General features: G+C 39.0%; 1 protein-coding gene across 4 annotated transcripts in view; it reads left to right on the forward strand.

Annotated features, from left to right (window-relative positions):
• SRRM3 (serine/arginine repetitive matrix 3) overlaps window positions 1–20,943 on the forward strand; it is a 462,774-nt gene that overhangs the window by 410,559 nt on the left and 31,272 nt on the right. For all 4 annotated transcript variants that reach the window (XM_056556785.1, XM_056556783.1, XM_056556784.1 and 1 more), the window contains 3 exons: window positions 14,019–14,069; window positions 18,958–19,062; window positions 20,102–20,285. In XM_056556785.1, coding sequence (XP_056412760.1) covers window positions 14,019–14,069; window positions 18,958–19,062; window positions 20,102–20,285 — 340 coding nt within the window. The remainder of the gene's footprint in view (window positions 1–14,018; window positions 14,070–18,957; window positions 19,063–20,101; window positions 20,286–20,943) is intronic.

Raw genomic sequence — 20,943 nt, forward strand, 5'->3', positions numbered from 1 at the left:
GATGTGGCACTGGGGAGACGGGACCAAACTGAGGTGCAGGGGAAATCAAAGTTGAGGGGATGATGTGGCATTTAGTCCAAGTCATTTATTTTACATTTATTTTGTTTAACTTAAATTTCCCTGTTAAAATTGGAGTTTGTATTATGCGCCAGTGCGTGGTATATGCCAATAAATACGGTAACTTTTCTTCTATGTGTAGGATTGTGGCGGTCCAACTTCTGGGACCCCAACCCTTATGATCTCCAGAAAGCTGCTCTGTACAAAATAAAGGAATCAGGGCCCCATAGTAGAGAGTACAAGGGGTCCCACTGATCAGAACCCTGCAATCTTACACTTACCCCCTATCCTATGGATTGTTGCTAAGTTTATTTAACTCAGACCACCTCTTTAAGTAAAATCTTGTCAGCTTCAGAGTCAACCAATTTATTAGGAGGCTCATGCTATCATGCTTGGAAATCTGTTCTAGCTCTAAGCCCATTTTCAAATTGTCTTGTCCACATTATGCCTATTTGGCGAACACAGCAGAATTTTGTACTAAATCACAAAATTTTGTGCAGAATAGGGCTTGCAGAAAAATCTGCAATCCTTTAAAACCAAAAACCCTGCCGCAGTCCATGATAAATTTCCCCCATAATGCCTACAAAAGGTACATTCTGTTCTGGTTCATAGAAATGTGCTCCTTTACTTTCCAAAGAAGGACATTTTAGAGTTATACTGACTCTTTTATCAGGGGACCATCATATATGTGCACAACAGTACTTTTAAATAAAAAATAACTTAGTATCTGGGATATGATAACAAGGCCGAAAGTAAGTAGGTTAAGAATAAAACTTCTAAAATTTGTACATACATCCTACATAAATGTTTAAATAAATTAAAAATGTATCATATAATAAAGTTATTCCTTCATATGTTTCTCTTAAAACTTTTTAATAATTTTTTTACTGTTGCTTTCAAACTTTAAAAGGTTACTCCAGTGGGAAAAAAAAGTTTTCAAATCAACTAGTAATAGAAAGTTAAACAGATTTCTAAATTACTTCTATTTAAAAATCTTAAGTCTTCCAGTACTTATCAGCTGCTGTATGCTGCAGAGAAAGTTGTGTAGCTCTTTCCAGTCTGACCACAGTGCTCTCTGCTGACACCTCTGTCTGTGTCAGGAACTGTCCAGAAGAGGAGAGGTTTGCTATGGGGATTTTCTCCTACTCTGGACAGTTCCTGACATGGACAAAGGTGTCAGCAGAGAGCACTGTGCTCAAATGAGCTACACAACTTCCTCTGGAGCATATAGCAGCTGATAAGTACTGGAAGGATTAAGATTTTTAAATAGAAATAATTTACAAATCTGTGTAACTTTCTGGCACCAGTTGATTTGAAAACATACTCATGGCCCTGGAGACAATGGAAATAAAAATAGATAAAGAGTTATTAGCATCCTTTTTACTTATATCCTGTGCTCCTATGGTGGCCAGCATAGCTCTAATCATGTCATTGTTTAACACCGGGGATAAGGGTCCCTGCTTTTAAGATAACACATGATCTGCCTGAGAAAGAGGTGACACATGGTCTGCCTGAGAAAGGTTTTACAATTAAAGTAATTTTATCTCAAACTTCAAGAGATGATTTTGATGTTAAATCCTTCAGAAATTGCCATTTTCAATTTGTGGTTAGCCTATTAGAGTGCTCCCGCAACCTGCAAATTGTTGGCCACACATCTCAACTAGTTAGATGTGAATTAACACTTCTTAGATTTGAAATAAAATATGTGAATTAAAATATGATCCTCTTATCACCTACAAAGTGTATTCCACTACTGTGTCATGTGCCATAAGTCAGACAAGAACAAAATTACATAAAAAAAAACCAAATATCTGAATGTCTCAGATGAGAACACATTTGGACTTTTAAGTAAAGATGCCACCTCATGATATGTTTTTTTTTCTAATTGACCAAACATGTTTCATGTTACGTCCTGCGTCGTTAAGGGGTCAAGGCCAAAATGGTCTGTGTCCTTAAAGGGTTAAAGGGTTTATCCACCATAAGGTGATTTTAGTACTTACCTGCCAGATAGTAATGGACATGCTTAGGAAGGATCTGTGCTTGTCTTCTGGCTAAATGGCTGTGTTGTGAGTCCACTATAACTCTGCTGCTTTCTTTTTGTGAAATGGCTAATTTCTATAGGAATTTTTCTCCCTTCAGCTACAAGTCCTAGGATCCCTTGTTTGTAAGTGTGAGTTTACTTTTCTCCCTCCCACACATCAGTCACCTCACCCTTTGCAGCACATCTGAGCTATGTGTGCTGTTCATGAAACTACAATTTCCTGTAGCCCTGGAAAGAATGATCTCCTTCCCACCCAGCGGTCACTCCACCCATTGAAGTGCAGACAGGCTTCTTTTCAACACCTGACTAGTGATGTAATGTCTTGGGCCGCACTGCATCCTGGGAAAACCTGAGACAACACTCACTTGTATGCTACTTAAAATGAACATTGGGGCAAAGATCACATACAAATTGAGATACCAGTTATCAAACACAGGGTCATGCACTATATTATGAGCTACGCTCATTTTATGGCCTCTGTAGCATAGTCAAATAAAAAAAAATCTTGAAATACCTCTTTAATGCTTAACATCCATGCAGAGATATGGTAACTTGAACTTAAAGATAATATCTCGGTCTTTGTAGTAATATGGCAATGTCTAACTCACACTAAGTTTTGGCGCCTGCGTGCATCAGAACATTTTGTAACAGTAACTAGACAACAGAGCTTTACTTTTTTTTATAGTAGTTGTCTTTCACGAGTCCTACCTAAGGCTCACAGTACTAAAATACCTCTAGGAATTACTGTATAGCCAAAGAGTATAGTAACACATAACTGCCTCTGTCCAAACCAGAATGTAGATATAGATAGATTTGGTCATTTAAATTCACACAAGTTCAAAATGATAATTCAGAATGTGAAATGTTATCGCTAGTATCTGTCTCAGCAGCAAGCACCTGCATATTGTGAAAAAACATACATATACATGTCCTGCTAAAACTTCCATGATAAAAGCTTGATCTATGTATTTATTGAAAAGTTTTACATTGACAGATATTCAAGCATTTCTGATATACAATTAAAGCTTCTATGGAAACTACTACTCTGATCCATTAAGAGCTTTGTTGTCTTAATTTGTTGCTTCATTATGTCATGTTTCTTGCTGCTAAGAAGTATGTGATCCCAAAGGTTTTGTTAAAAAGGCCCTGCCAAGGAAGATAAACAAGAAAATGTAATACATCTTATGAAGAACTATTTGTGTGCAGTATGTTTTAATATATTTTGACACAGTGCTGAGATATCTTTAGATGCCAAAAATAAACTATGCAAATGCAGTAACTAATGAGAGATTAGTAATATAATAGTCAAAAAGGACCTAATAAATAGGCATTATTTAGAGCAGGACATAAATTGTAAAGTGGATCTGTAAGGACTGCTGCACTACCTTATCTGTGGGCAGCATAGGATGGAAAAGATTCTGAGCTTGGGAATCTTAAGGCTTTTAATTAGAGTTTGTATACTGTGAGAGTAAGTTTCATGTCCATATATTTGTATTTGTTTTTATGTCCTGGGGTCTGTACAGACATTGTTTTTATGTCTGGGCAATTCCTGTTCTAATTCTTCCTGGCCTTGGAAGAGTTAAGGTTCTCATCCTATTGTAGCTCAGGTGTGACTTTAACCCCTTAACCCCTTAAGGACTCAGGGTTTTTCCGTTTTTGCACTTTCGTTTTTCCCTCCTTACCTTTAAAAAATCATAACCCTTTCAATTTTCCACCTAAAAATCCATATTATGGCTTATTTTTTGCGTCGCCAATTCTACTTTGCAGTGACATTAGTCATTTTACCCAAAAATGCACGGCGAAACGGAAAAAAAAATCATTGTGCGACAAAATCGAAAAAAAAATGCCATTTTGGAACTTTTGGGGGCTTCCGTTTCTACGCAGTGCATATTTCGGTAAAAATTACACCTTATCATTATTCTGTAGGTCCATACGGTTAAAATGATCCCCTACTTATATAGATTTGATTTTGTCGCACTTCTGGAAAAAATCATAACTACATGCAGGAAAATTTATACGTTTAAAAATGTCATCTTCTGACCCCTATAACTTTTTTATTTTTCCACGTACGGGGCGGTATGAGGACTCATTTTTTGCGCCGTGATCTGAAGTTTTTATTGGTATGATTTTTGTTTTGATCTGACTTTTTGATCACTTTTTATTCATTTTTTAATGTTATAAAAAGTTACCAAAATACGCTTTTTTGGACATTGGAATTTTTTTGCGCGGACGCCATTGACCATACGGCTTAATTAATGATATATTTTTATAGTTCGGACATTTACGCACGCGGCGATACCACATATGTTTATTTTTTTTTTTTTTTACACTGTTTTATTTTTCTTATGGGAAAAGGGGGGTGATTCAAACTTTTATTAGGGAAGGGGTTAAATGACCTTTATTAACACTTTTTTTTTACTTTTTTTTTGCAGTGTTATAGGTCCCATAGGGACCTATAACACTGCACACACTGATCTTTCATCCTGATCACAGGCGTGTATTAACACGCCTGTGATCAGCATTATCGACGCTTGACTGCTCCTGCCTGGATCTCAGGCACGGAGCAGTCATTCGTCAATCGGACACCGAGGAGGCAGGTAAGAGCCCTCCCGGTGTCCGATCAGCTGTTCGGGACGCCGCGATTTCACCGCGGCGGTCCCGAACAGCCCGACTGAGCAGCCGGGATACTTTCAGTTTCACTTTAGAAGCGGCGGTCAGCTTTGACCGCCGCTTCTAAAGGGTTAATACCGCACATCGCCGCGATCGGCGATGTGTGGTATTAGCCGCGGGTCCCGGCCGTTGATTAGCGCCGGGACCCACGCGATATGATGCGGGATCGCGGCGCGATCCCGCTTCATATCGCGGGAGCCGGCGCAGGACGTTAATATACGTCCTGCGTCGTTAAGGGGTTAAGGACCCGGGCTTTTTCAATTTTTTCATTTTCAATTTTTCCTCCTTAACTTTAAAAAATCATAACTCTTTAAAATTTTCACCTAAAATTCTATATGATGGCTTATTTTTTGCGTCACTAATTCTACTTTGTAATGACATTAGTCATTTTACCCAAAAATCTACGGTGAAACGGGAAAAAAAATAAATGTGCGACAAAATTTATGAAAAAACACTATTTTGTAAGTTTTGGGGGGCTTCCGTTTTTACGCAGTATATTTTTCGGCAAAAATGATACCATATCTTTATTCTGTAGGTCCATACGGTTAAAATGATACCCTACTTGTATAGGTTTGAGTTTGTATCACTTCAGAAAAAAATCATGAATACATGCAGGAAAATTTATACGTTTAAAATGGTCATATTCTGACCCCTATAACTTTTTTATTTTTCTGTGTTCAGGGTGCTATGAGGGCTAATTTTTTGCGCCGTGATTTGAAGTTTTTAGCGGTACCATTTTTGTTCTGATCAGACTTTTTAATCACTTTTTATTCACTTTTTTGTGGTATAAAAAGTGATCAAAAATGCACTATTTTGGACTTTGGAATTTTTTTGCGCGTACGCCATTGAACGTGCGGTTTAAAAAGCGGTATATTTTTATAATTTGGACATTTCCGCATGTGGCGATACCACATATGTTTATTTTTATTTTTATTTACACTGTGTTTTTTTTATTCTTGGAAATGCCGGGTGATTCAAACTTTTATTAGGGGAAGGGATAATTGAAAGGGTTAATGATTTTTTTTACACTTTTTTAATGCAATATTATAGCTCCTATAGGGGGCTATAACATTGCATTAACTGATCTTTAACACTGATTGATCCATTCCTATGGAGATGAATCAATCAGTGTTTTCGGTGATTGAATGCTCAAGCCTGGATCTCAGGCTTGAAGCATTCAATCGGCGATCGGACTGCAGAAAGGAAGGTAAGAGACCTTCCTCCTGTGCTACAGCTGTTCGGGATTCCGCGATTATACCGCGGCGATCCCGAACAGCTCCCTGAGCTAACCGTCACTTTTTACTTTCACTTTTAGCCCGTTTGGCTCAGCTTTGAGCTATTAGAGGCGGGTCCCGGCTTCACTATGACACCGGGCCCGCCGCGATATGATGCGGGGTCACCGTGTGACCCCGCGTTATATCACAGGACCGGGACCCAGGACGTACTCATACGTCCTGGGTCCTTAAGAGGTTAAAACCCTAGCTCTGCTGCACTCTGGTTGCCGGTGATTGAACTATTCTGACCATGCATCATGCACCTTGGGTTTATATTGTGTTATTTCTGAGCTTTTAACCATGGTTAATAGTCCTGTTTATTATAGATTTTAGTCTGTGGTACATTTGTCAGTTTTTAGGATTATTGTATGTCTGTTCTGCTTTTGCCTTGTATCTTTGTCTGTGTTCACACTGAGTATCCTGACCTGTGTCCCTTCACTTTGTGGAGTTTGATTTTGAATATATTTTGTGTCCTCTGAACTTAATCTGTTTATGTTAGTTATCTTAGTCCAGTGTGAACAGTGTTCTATGTTCATGATCAGTGTAGTGTTTAACATTCAGTTCACCTGTTCATCACCTGCATTTTGTGGTTTCTGCTGCTTACCCATTCTATACCTTGTCTAGTTCATTTATTCATATTTGCTGTTTATCTGGATTCCGGTTTCTGAACTGTTTGTTAGTACACTATATTCTGCCCTGTTTGTGTGTAGTTTTCCCGTTATATCTGTTCTTGGCTGTGTTCATTATTATTTGTTTCTATGCTCACTTTATGCACTTTAGCTCAGGAAGGGACCGGCACCGTGGTTGTCGATCTGCCAGTTTGGGGCGGATGGGCATGTAGGCAGAGAGAGTGTTATTAGGGATAGCTTAGGGTTCACTCTACCTGTCCCCCAGTCGGTCATGACAGTAAGAGGGCCACCGTGGTGGTGCTCTCTTCCAGATCCTTGCCAAAGCACTGCGTAGAAATGGAAGCCCCCAAAAGTTACAAAATGACATTTTTTTTTCCGATTTTGTCGCACAATGATTTTTTTTCCGTTTCGCCATGGAGTTTTGGGTAAAATGACTAATGTCACTGCAAAGTAGAATTGGTGATGCAAAAAATAAACCATGATCTGAATTTTTAGGTGGAAAATTAAAGGGGTTATGATTTTTAAAAGGTAAGGAGAAAAAAACGAAAATGCAAAAACTGAAAAAACCTGCATTCTTAAGAGGTTAATGGGAGGCGTGTTGGGTGGGGACTTTAGGATGCAAATGCGCATGTGCAAAGTAAAAACCGTATACAGTTTCCCGTATGGAACCGTATACATGTGCGTTTCCCATTGTCGTCAATGTTAAAAAAAACTTATGCGGTTGCAGTACGGTTTTTAAACCGGAGTCAAAACCGGGGTTGACCACGTTTTTGTCTCCGGTTTAAAAACCGTACTGCAACTGCATAAGTTTTTTTTAACATGGACGTCAATGGGAAACGCACATGTATACAGTTCCATACGGGAAACCGTATACGGTTTTTACTTTGCACATGCGCATTTGCATCCTAAAGTCCCCACCCAACACCCCTCCCATTAAAAATGGACAACATTTTCAAAAACAGTATACAGTTTAAAAACGTATACGGTTAACTTTTTCCGATACTTTTCCATCCATTTTTTTTTTTGCCATGTGGTATTCTTTAGAAAAACGGATTAAAAACAGTATGGCAAAAACGTGATGTGAACCCAGCCTGACTGGGCCAAACGTTTTATCCGCTGCTCTCTTTCCTGCTCTCACTGCTTCATTGTTAATATACTGCACGTGCTGATCTCACTGTCCATATGGTACCACAGTGGGTTATAAATGAGCCTTTCTTATCCTGCCCAGTAAGCACCATGGCATACTGGTACAACACCCAAACATTTCTTCTGAAAGAGACAGGAATCCAAGGCAACCACTTCAGGAATGGGTGCACTAAATTGGCCAATGGGGATAGTACTTCTGATTCCATTGTAAACCATGGTGCAGCAGCACTGTTAATCATGGTGGCATGTAGCCTCCATAAAAGCTCCAAGAGTAAACAGAACCCACAAGATAACAGTAAAACACTATAAATATCAAAACTTAAACATGATTCCACATGTGGTCACATAAAAACTCAGTATATTCAGAATTTAAAAAAATGGCCAGATGGTAAGGGGGAAAAAGAATTCTTAGGTTTTCTTTATGAGTCCTAAACAGCTTTTACATCAAACAGTCTCAGTATACCTTACATTTTGTGCTGTCCTTTTTAACCCCTTAAGGACGCAGGACGTAAATGTACGTCCTGGTGCGGTGGTACTTAACGCACCAGGACGTACATTTACGTCCTAAGCATAACCGCGGGCATCGGAGCGATGCCCGTGTCATGCGCGGCTGATCCCGACTGCTGATCGCAGCCAGGGACCCGCCGGCAATGGCCGACGCCCGCCATCTCGTGGGCGTCCGCCATTAACCCCTCAGGTGCCGGGATCAATACAGATCCCGGCATCTGCGGCAGTGCGCGATTTGAATGAATGATCGGATCGCCCGCAGCGCTGCTGCGGGGATCCGATCATTCATAACGCCGCACAGAGGTCCCCTCTCCTTCCTCTGTGCGGCTCCCGGCGTCTCCTGCTCTGGTCTGTGATCGAGCAGACCAGAGCAGAAGATCGCCGATAACACTGATCTGTTCTATGTCCTATACATAGAACAGATCAGTATTAGCAATCATGGTATTGCTATGAATAGTCCCCTATGGGGACTATTCAAGTGTAAAAAAATTTTTTTAAAAATGTAAAAGTAAAAGTAAAAAAAAAGTGAAAAATCCCCTCCCCCAATAAAAAAGTAAAGCGTGCGTTTTTTCCTATTTTACCCCCAAAAAGCGTAAAAAAAAATTTTTAGAGACATATTTGGTATCGCCGCGTGCGTAAATGTCCGAACTATTAAAATAAAATGTTAATGATCCCGTACGGTTAACGGCGTGAACGAAAAAAAAAAAAGTCCAAAATTCCTACTTTTTTAATATATTTAATTTAAAAAAAATTATAAAAAATGTATTCAAAGTTTTTTATATGCAAATGTGGTATCAAAAAAAAGTACAGATCATGGCACAAAAAATGAGCCCCCATACCGCCGCTTATACGGAAAAATAAAAAAGTTATAGGTCATCAAAATAAAGGGATGATAAACGTACTAATTTGGTTAAAAAGTTTGTGATTTTTTTTAAGTGCAACAATAATATAAAAGTACGTAATAATGGGTATCATTTTAATCGTATTGACCCTCAGAATAAAGAACACACGTCACTTTTACCATAAATTGTACAGCGTGAAAACGAAACCTTCCAAAATTAGCAAAATTGCGTTTTTCGTTTTAATTTCCCCACAAAAATAGTGTTTTTTGGTTGCGCCATACATTTTATGATATAATGAGTGATGTCATTACAAAGGACAACTGGTCGCGCAAAAAACAAGCCCTCATACTAGTCTGTGGATGAAAATATAAAAGAGTCATGATTTTTAGAAGGCGAGGAGGAAAAAATGAAAACGTAAAAATTTAATTGTCTGAGTCCTTAAGGCCAAAATGGGCTGAGTCCTTAAGGGGTTAATATATGATGTTTAAAAATTGTGTTACTTAAGAAGATTGAAACATTGAATCTCACTGGATTTATAGCTCTTATCCACCTTTGAATATTCTTTTAATTTGCACGTAGAATTAATCTTCATAAAAAGTGATGGACGTTGCCTATCTGAACTGATCCTCAGTTACAACCTATATTCAATTCTCAAGCTGCATTCACGATTCTACAGGCTTTAGAGCTGAACTCTTTTAGTATGCCTTGCTTGCCTTGTACAGTGCTTGTTTGGCTTCTGTGAAGCCTTTACCATGCTACAGTCTGAGCCTGGAGAATATGGAGAAAAGAGGAAGTGTCTGTTACTCAAATGCCGTGGTGCAGTTAGAGAGAGTTGATGATATATTTTTCTATATCTCTTTCTCCTAGTTCCCTGCTCTTTTAACCTGTCCACCAGTTTTAAAGTCTTTAGAGCAGTGTTTCTTAACCACTGTGCCTTCAGCTGTTGCCAAACTACAACTCTGGGCATGCTGAGAATTGTAGCAATTTTCGTGCCGGATCCCGCACAGAGTCCCGTTGAATTCAACAGATTCTGCTGCTCTGTGCACAGGGCGGAATTTCCATGCCAGATGGTTCCGGCATGGAAATTCCATTTTCTGTGTCCGCACAATGAATGAACACGGTTATTTTTTGTGCGGAGTCCACACGGAATGCATAGCCATGTATGAGACGGTGCATTCCTGTGCAGTCCTAGCTCCAGCATATCATGCCGGCACCCCACAGTTTGCGGAATGTCCGCACAGAGATTCTCTGTGCGGACATTCCGTTGTGTAAACCTAGCCTAGAGGCATGCTGGTTGAAAAAACACTACTTTAGAGGGTGAGTGGAAAGAGCTGGAAACTACAACTACAATCAGGACATCTTGTGGCCGCACGTAAAGCATAGGCTAATAGCATAAACCTGTGCAAAGGAAAAGTTACCCAGTTGCCCATAGCAACCAGATTGCTACTTTCATTTTGCAGAGGCCTTGTTAAAAATGAAAGAAGCAAGGTTTTGATAAATCTCCCCCAATGTATCCAATGAATAGACTGGAAGCAGAGATATGAGGAATAAAGGGGCATGTGTCAGATGGTTTTACAGTATATAGTTTACCTAATCAAAGCTCCAGGTAGGGAGTCAAAAACCACTTCAGAGCCATAGCTTACAACTTCATCTTGTACGCTGAGCAGTTTGCACTTATTTCATGTTTGAAAATAAAAGTGTCCACAGTATGGGATTGATCACCTTAAAGGGGTATTCCAGGCCCAAACTTTTTTTTATATATCAACTGGCTCCAGAAAGTTAAACAGATTTGTAAATTACTTCTATTAAAAAATCTTAATCCTTCCAATAGTTATTAGCTTCTGAAGTTGAGTTGTTGTTTTCTGTTTAACTGCTCTCTGATGACACGTTCCGGGAGCTGTGCAGTTCCTATGGGGATATTCTCCCATCATGCACAGCTCCCGAGACGTGACATCATCATTGAGCAGTTAGACAGAAAATTCAGAAGCTAATAACTATTGGAAGGATTAAGGTTTTTTAATAGAAGTAATTTACAAATCTGTTTAACTTTACGGAGCCAGTTGATATATATAAAAAAAGGTTTTGCCTGGAATACCCCTTTAAGGATATGTTAATACTGAGCAATTGGAGAGGCATTTACTCTAGTACTTCCGCTTGCTTATTCCACTCCAAATCATCCAACAACAAAAGTTCAATTTACTTTTTCCGCTGCACTATTCACACTGAGGAATTTCTGCTAGCAGAATTCCGACCCTGAATGCTGTTCTCCTTGAAGATAGAACACGTTCTTTCTTCAGGCAGAATCCGCAGGTAAAAGCCCATTGAAGACAATTGGATATTTTTTATACTGACAAAAGGAATTCACGCAAAAATGACATGCATAAATTCTGCATAAATTCTGCAAGATATCCGCAGATGGAAGAAAATGGCAAAAAACAAGATTTTCCTGGCCAAAATTATTCTTCTTCAATTCTCCTCTAATTCGTCAGTGTGCACACACCCTTAAACGAGTACTCCGGCATTAAGATGCCTGATCGCGGGGGTCCCGCCGCTGGGGTCCTTTGGATAGGGGATAAGTTGTCTTAGCGCCGGAGTATCCCTTTAAGGCCATGTTCACACAGCAGATATTTCACATGTTAGCATCAACTTCGCATCCGCATTCATTTTGGCTTGAATTGCACTTCTGTCCAGCATTTGCGGAATTGATGCAAAATTGACGCAGACTTGATGAGGAATTTCCAAATGCTTTCTGCATGATTGCGCTGCACAATTAAAAAGGTGGCCTTTTAAAGCTATGTTTAAATTCTGCATGCATTCCGCATGATTTCTACACCAATTCAGCAGAAATTCAATCTTACTTGTTCAACTCACAAGCAAATGTTAATATTTCTGAAGCTTTGCCTGTGAAGATGCTTTTTAACCCCTACATAGTGATGTGATTAGTTGCTCACTGTGAAACCATTGAACAGATTTTCTTTAAATTGAATCTATATATTCTAAAGCTAAGGCACCTAAAATACAGATCTGCTTATTAACGTGAGCAGCTTGCAGAGTTTCTTTTGTTATCCATATGATCTATGCCTCATTGAGTTAATAGATAGCTTCTACAATTGCAAGTGTAGCTGTTCATTTTATGGTACCAAGGTCATTGGACATTTTATTGCCTGCAGTTTTCAACACTTACAGAAGAACCACACAGAGATGGGAAGGCAGAACACGTATAACAGCTCAACAATAGACCACAAAAGGAAAGGGTAGGAGCAAATGACAGAGGAGATGATAACAAGTTTAACAGAAAATTGCTTCTAATTGGAAAATAGTGCACCTACAAAGAGGAACAAATAGCACTATTCATTTCAAGATTGGACTAAAAAAGAAATATGCTGTTAACTGCTTAGCTATTTCATTGTCAAGTACTACCCATTTCTCCTGCTGTACACTAAGATTTCACAGTCAATGTATGTTCACTGGAAGATATGGTCTAAATCCTGTGCTTTTCCTTTCTGTGTTATATATCAGCTGGGCATCAAGGTAGATGCTTGGCAGAATCCTTCCTTTTTATCAAATTGTCTTTAAATTGTCTTTTTTTTTTTTTTTTTTTATATTTTGCACAATTTGCATTTAGAAAAGAGGGATGGCTGAGGTGAGGTGCTTACCTTGCCTCATGGATGGTGTGGCCCTGCTTATGGTGCCCTTTGCATCATATTTATATGCATCTATGGAAACCCCTTAAATTGCTATTACTGAATATTTAAAAAATGAGATGGGTCTTTTTTCTAAGTAATCCAACAGTAATATTGCCCCTCCTAAACAGAAATATTTAGGAAGTATGACACTGCATAAGCAGCCATAGGTTAAAAAAAAAAAAGCTCCCGAGCTTTCCATCAGGTAAATTGTACTTTTTCACAGACTTTTATTGCAGAACATATTCTGATTGCCTTTACTTTTTAATTTACTTTTGGTAGCAGCCAACTCATAAAGGGAATAAATAGTAATAATTATACCTTATATATATATATATATATATATATATATATATATATATATATTAGGCTCTTTACATTAAACAAAATATTACATAGAAACAAACTAATTATTAATTCACATGATAAATGTTCTCATTCTGCTCAGATTCATTAACCCCTTCTTGATCAGGCCCATTTTGGTTTTACTTTCATTTTTGTGTTTTTGTTTTTTCCTCCTTGCCTTTTAAGAGACATAACTCTTTTATGTTCTCAATGTCCATAAAGAGAAAAGGGCGGCACTCACCTCTCATCATTTTCATCACTGGTTTATTTCCATGTGCAAAGAAGGGGAAGCTGGGAGCAACAGTTCCACAGGCTACGACCATTTTACCAGCCAAGAGCTTCATCCTGACACACAGGCCAGATAAGGCACTAGGCTTGTGAAATGACTGTAGCCTAGGCAGATCTGACAGTTCAACCAAGAAACTAGAAGTTTATTTCAAATTACAATTCTTTTGTGCCTATTATGTGGTTGCAAGTTCCTCATTCAGGAGGCAGCATGTCCTGGACCTCATTTCTATGCAGCAGAATCTTGTATTCATGAGGGCAGACATTTTTCTGGGCGTTTAGTCAGTAAAATTAGATTTTTGTACACTATTACCAAGTTGCAGTAGATTCTTGTTTGCTATTTAGCTTTATTGTACAGTTTTCTGAGCTATATATTGTTAACTTGTGCCTAATATTATTATATTTCTTCTCATCTCACCCATGTATATGAAGGGGTTTTTCTACATTTGCAAACTTAACTTTTCTTTACATTTATTACATCTTTTGTACATCATTAACACTAACAAAATATATTGTTTTTTTCCTGTAAATTCCCATAGATCTAGAAGCCTAAAGAACAAAAGGAAAGATAAATCTAAAGACAGAAAGAGGTACGAGTATTTCTGTGTTTTCACATGTGGTAAATCATGTTAACTGAGAATTACAATAATTTTAAGAACACCTGAGATTATAATGTGATAAAATAGCTTAGGAAGCCCTGATCACACACCTTTACAGTTTTTGAATTTTCCCTCCCATTCCTGAGGTATGTGGTTTATCATTTATCCGACTATTTAGGGGACTGGTCAGATGGGCGATCTTAATTTTAATAACAAGAATTAATTAGGTGATACAGTCAGGGGGTGTGGATGGGCTTAATACACACCCCCTGACTGTATAATCCTACTCATCTCCTGATATTTACACCTATTACTAAAATTAAATGGGTTATCCAGTGAAAGGCAACTTATTCCCAATCCACAGGCATCTGAATTGGATCCCGGCTCTCTGAGACGAGTAGGTGCTGCAAAGGTGCGAACACCGCACTCGTCAGGTCTTTAATGAGGTTATCCAGTACCTAAAATCGTATGTCAGATTGCAGTGGTTCCCATTGCTTTCACCCCTAGTGATCTCCCATACTGCCCCACGCTTTCCTCATGAATGAAGATGTGTCGACCACTGCACAAAGCGGCAACCAACAAGCCTCTCCTGGTATCTCTATGGAAGAACCGCAGATACAGCATTCTGGTATCTCCGGCTCTGCCATAGAGATGCATGGAGGGGGCGTGATGGCTACGTGCCCTGGTCGACACAATCCATTCATGCATAGGTCCTGGATGACAGGCGGGAGGTTGTGGGGGGTCCAACTTCTGGGATAGATACTGGATAACCTCTTTAAGTTGCTATCATAAAGAATGAATAGAGTGCGTACCGTCTGCCTCACACTGTACTCTGAGAGAGCTGGGGTCCTGTTCAGGTAGCATAAAAATGTGAGTGATATGCTATTTACTGAAATTTGGAGGATTGATCACAGGTCCTCTTCAAGAAAAAATTCCACAGTTACCAACCTATATTTGTTTTATCAGTGTTACCATCCCTCCTAAAATTGATACTACTTCATAATGCTACCAGTGCTATTCTCTGCCAAAAGTTTTTTTATAAGAAACTTTTGGTTTTCACTTGTAAGAATTCAAGGCCCAGAGTTTACATGGTAAAATAACTTGAGACAGTTTTTTTGCTCCTGTTGCAATATTATTAGATGGTAACTTCTAACCACCTTTGTCCTGTACTCTGTGACTCAGAAACCATTTTTGGTATTTCATGAAATTCCCAACATCCATCCCTTTCCTCAGTTAAAGTATATATTTTTATTGGTTTTGTTTTAAAACAAACAACAAACCAACATCTACATGGGGTTTTAATCCACATAGAAGATAAATATACTGATTTCAGGTAACAGTAGCTGGAGGTCCAGGACATACCAGGTTGGCAAGGATAAAATAGGATGCAATGGTATTCCCATATCAAGTCCAGAGATCAAATATGTGCCCAGCTTAATTTAAATTATACTTAAAGGTGTACTCTGTCCCTAGATATCTTATTTCCTATACAAAGGATAGGGGATAAGATGTCTGATCGCAGGGGGTCTTGCCCCTGGGACCGCCCCCCCCCCCCCCCCTCAGATCTTCGGTCCGGCAACCCAATAATCCACTACATGGAGCAAATGCAGCCCACCTGGATGACAGGCGACCACAGCTGTCACTCCCCCTTTATTCATGTCTATGGGAGGGGGAGTGAAGGTTGTGTACTACTGCTCCACATCTATCACGCCCCCTCCCATAGACAGAATAGAGGGGGCATGCCGTGACATTACGATCACAGAAGCCCCATGCCAGCGTTCTGAACATAAATGTTAGTGTCCGGACCCCCCGCAATCATACATCTTATCCCCTATCCATTGGATGTCTACTTGCGGAGTACTCCTTTAATTTTTACTATTCACTTATAAATTCCCATTTAAAACTTTTTGTGATAGATGAAGGATACCGACAATAAACAGAACAAAGAGACCACAGCTTCACATTGTATCATATTACACAAATCTTGCCGAGTCAGATATTGGAGCTCACTTCCACTAAAAAAGTCTGAGCCGCAATATCAGAGACAGATGCATAGAACAGAACAGTGTTATTTTGGTTACTGCAGCAAAGAGGATCAAGTTAGATACATGGCCCCTTTCAACTTATTTGAGGATATTAGGTATAGAAATCTACCATCCACACATTGCTGGCATATCTTATATGATTTATTCTCTAGATTTTGAAAGCAATGTGGTGTTTTCTATTCTTGATATTAGAAACCTTATAATGCATAAGATTTATATACACATAAACTGATATTTTATAGGATTTCCCTTTCAGAATAAATTATCCATCCCCTTTGTTTTGTTCTTTAGTGGAATATCACTATAAAACATGCATCCACTTATCACATACTCCTTGCATGACCAGCTTAACTTCCCTTTTGATTTTCAACTTAAAGGGGTACTCCAGTGGAAAAAAATGTTAATCAACTGGTACCAGAAAGTTCAACAGATTTGTAAATTACTTCTATTTAAAAATCTTTATCCTTCCAGTACTTATTAGCTGCTTTCTTCTACAGAAAACGTTCTTTTCTTTTTGGATTTCTTTTTTTTTTCTGTCCACAGTGCTCTCTGCTGACACCTCTGTCCGTATCAGGAAATTTCCAAAGTAGGATAGGTTTGCCAATGGGATTTACTCCTGCTTTGGACAGTTCCTGAAGTGGACAGAGGTGTCAGCAGAGAGCACCGTGGACAGAAAAAAAAGAAATCCAAAAAGAAAAGAACTTTCTCTATAGTATATAGCAGCTAATAAGTACTGGAAGGATAACATTTTTTTATATAAGGAGTTTACAAATCTTAGAATTAGGTGCGGCTCACAACAGAAGGACCGAGGCAGTCAAAGCTAAAACCGGACCCCACCGGCAACAATAATGAATATCAATTGCAATCTATAGCTTATGCCTCTAGGACCTCACCAATGGTGCTTAGTGATGTGGGCAATAATAGATTAAAACAGCGTTACTCAGAAATTGTTTTTTAATTCAGATTATAAAATATAAATATATAAAACAATAACAAAATAACACATTACACTGGCACTATTTAATGAAAATATCACTGGGCCCTAGTGAGATATCCGAAATAAAATATAAAAAATAAATATAAAAATAAATTAGTGTTCCAATGAGTCCATGAATCTGCAGATAAAGAAAATAATAAAATCCGCAAAAGGTGTAGATGGATATTTGGTTTTGTGGCAGAATAATTTTGTAACATAAAGTCAAATGTAACAAAAAGTCAGTGATCAAAAATGAATGAATGATACAGAGTATCTCTCACCACTGCTTCTGGCTTGATGGGTTTTGGTGGATGGATCGCAGCCTTGTGTTCCTCGTATGCCCAAATATGGTGAAGGGGGGCACTGAATGATACGTCTCCCTTAGCAGCCCCGTTGGCAGGGGGGCGCAAATAGATGTTGCGTACCGTGGGCTCCGATGGCGGAGGAGCATGCAGCAGATTTCAGCGCTGGGGACAGGAGTGTCAGTCAGCTCGGGAGCGACAACGGGTCTGGCGGTGATGGTACGCCTGGAGCGGTGGAAGGTCCGGGGATGGCGTCCCACGTGGAAGCAGGAGGTAAGGCTGTGCGATGTAATGGATGGTTGCAGCCAGGCAGGGCGGAATGAGACTGATTTAACTCCTCTGTTGCCAAAAATATATATGTTTGCAGATGGACACTGATAATGGCTGTGTGAACAGTGTCAGATTCCTAAACGCGTTTCGGGGTGCTGGGAAACATAAACCTCAGACCCCTTCCTCAGTACAAATGTGTATATTTCTACTGAGGAAGGGGTCGGAGGTTCATGTTTCCCAGCACCCCGAAACGCGTTTAGGAATCTGGCACTGTTCACACAGCCATTATCAGTGTCCATCTGCAAACATATATGTTTTTGGCAACAGAGGAGTTAAATCAGTCTCATTCCGCCCTGCCTGGCTGCAACCATCCATTACATCGCACAGCCTTACCTCCTGCTTCCACGTGGGACGCCATCCCTGGACCTTCCACCGCTCCCGGCGTACCATCACCGCCAGACCCGTTGTCGCTCCCGAGCCGACTGACACTCCTGCCGGAGTGCCAGACCAGTGCCATCTGTAGTAAGCCGGCTAGCGAACGAGGTCCCCAGCGCTGAAGTCTGCTGCATGCTCCTCCGCCATCGGAGCCCACGGTACGCAACATCTATTTGCGCCCCCCTACCAACGGGGCTGCTAAGGGAGACGTATCAACCATTGCCCCCCTTCACCATATTGGGGCATACAAGGAACACAAGGCTGCGATCCATCCACCAAAACCCATCAAGCCAGAAGCAGTGGTGAGAGATACTCTGTATCATTCATTCATTTTTGATCACTGACTTTTTGTTACATTTGACTTTATGTTACAAAATTATTCTGCCACAAAACCAAATATCCATCTACACCTTTTGCGGATTTTATTATTTTCTTTATCTGCAGATTCATGGACTCATTGGAACACTAATTTACTTTTATATATTTTTTTTATATTTTTTCGAATATCTCACTAGGGCCCAGTGAGATTTTCATTAAATAGTGCCAGTGTAATGTGTTATTTTGTTATTGTTTTATATATTTATATTTTATAATCTGAATTAAAAAACAATTTCTGAGTAACGCTGTTTTAATCTATTATTGCCCACATCACTAAGCACCATTGGTGAGGTCCTAGAGGCATAAGCTATAGATTGCAATTAGTTTACAAATCTGTTTAACTTTCTGGCACCGGTTGATAAAAAAAAAAAAAAATCCGGTAATTCGCCAGAATACCCCTTTAACAAAAATATAGATTTTGTGTTGTAAAATACTGTCTATAATTCTGTTCATTGTTTCATTATTTTTGGTAGATCACATAGTGGATCAACTGTCCGTAGAACCCACAGACATAGTAGTTGCAGTTCTCACAGTGCTTCTCCTTCCTCTGACTACAGCACCTCCAAGTCACCATGCAGGTAATTTGGATACATTTTTTTTTTAAATATGCAATAGATTCCTAAGCCAAAAAGGGCAATATCATTGCTTCATACCCTCTGCAAAACCACTCATTAATGTCCATGGTATTTATAGAGCTAAACTAGCTGTATTTATGTTAACTCCAACAAATGACCATCTGCTGGTAATGTGGGCACAGCACCTCCTCCAGTTTACAGCACAGAACTACATCCTAATGTGCGGTGCGACGCAGGAAGCGGTAACTGTCTCATGGACTTGTAAAACTTTTCAGTTTCAGTAATGTAAAGTGACCATGGATATAACACCATAGTTTATCTTCAAAGCAATTTCCACATGTACTAGTGATCTTATGGAAGTTGTATATCCTGTTCTTTCACAAAAATGATGTTAACTGTCCTAATTTGAAAGTAACTGCTCCTACGTTTGCTTTTTTTCTAAAAAGTACAGTCCTTACACCAGGCACTGTACTGTAATGTGATGCAAAAACAACTGTCCTGCTACCTTTTAGTCCAGTTAAGTTGTTAGGACACTTTACAGTATTAGTATATGACTCCTCACAAACTGCATATAAATTGAAGTTTCTCTAAGCTGTTTAACCTTTAAACAGGTATTTACATGTACAGCATCCTGCGCATATTTGATGCACAGGATTTGAGGTAGCAGATTATAAACTGTGTTTAGTCATTTAGTTCACATTGAACTCTGAGGCATAAAAAATCTGCAGCTTCAAATCCTGTGCATCAAATATCTGCAGGATACTGTACATGTGAATACACCCCTAAGCTATTTGCTAATTATTTAAAACTTTTATTTACTTTTTTTATATTGCAATAAATTGTGTGAATCTTTGTGGCGTAAAGATTGATTGACTTCAGTACCATGTTTCTTTTACAGAAGTCTGGAAATTCTAAATTGCATATAGTCTTAGTGTAGGGCTCATGCATGACACCTCTTAACAGTTGGTGAATTCAAATTCCTGAAGTGATATTCAGTCTTTCCTGTTTCTTAACCCTAAATCCCCTTTCAATTTTCTTACAGACAAAGCCCCAAACATAGGCAGGATGACCAGAAACCCTCTAGCCACAGATCTAGCCGCAGCCTTTCTTCTTCCTGCACTGCTCACAGTCGATCTGCCACACCTCACCAGAATGGGCACAAGAGTGGCAGTCACAATGGTCACCACAATCAAGGACATGGTGTCATTCCAGAAAAACATTTGGATGTATGTACACATTTATGGCTTTCCATCTATATTAAGTATCAACTGTTTATGTTCTTACTCGAGATTCTGCTCCCTTCTTGTCCATCTTTATTTTCTCTATTAGTAAGTGATGTACCAGTCCCTTGGTCCTGCACTGTGACTTCAGTACTTTAAATCATATTTTATCTCTTGTACAAAAAAGTCTTCCAAATATCAGTGTGATACTCAAGTCAAGACAGACTGTTGTATTTCTGAAGACCCTTTAATGTTCAAACTAAAGTAAAACAAAGAGTGACTCTGAATAAGTTAGGTATTATATTTCTTATACAGCGTTTGTCTGGATGTTCTGTGCTTGTTCACTAGATAGGTAGGTGCAATAAACCTGAGTATAGGTTATTTCCTTTAAAAATATCTAGATCATATGATTCCTTTTTTATTTAAAAAAACAAATATTTGATTAAGAAGAAAATTTAATTTTGAAGAATGTAGTATACGTGACTCAGTTAAATCTTTGCTCTGTGCAGGGTTTTCATATATATGATAATATGTGACCTTCATGGAGGCATTAACTTCAAGTCTTTCACATGCAAATATTCTGCGGAAATTAACTTGAGTAAACAACAATTTCTCTTAAGTCCCTCCAATGAAATATCATTTGCTGTTGAGTAGTCTTATTTGT

Source organism: Hyla sarda, chromosome 2, assembly GCF_029499605.1.
Source record: "Hyla sarda isolate aHylSar1 chromosome 2, aHylSar1.hap1, whole genome shotgun sequence".
Lineage (NCBI taxonomy): Eukaryota > Metazoa > Chordata > Amphibia > Anura > Hylidae > Hyla > Hyla sarda.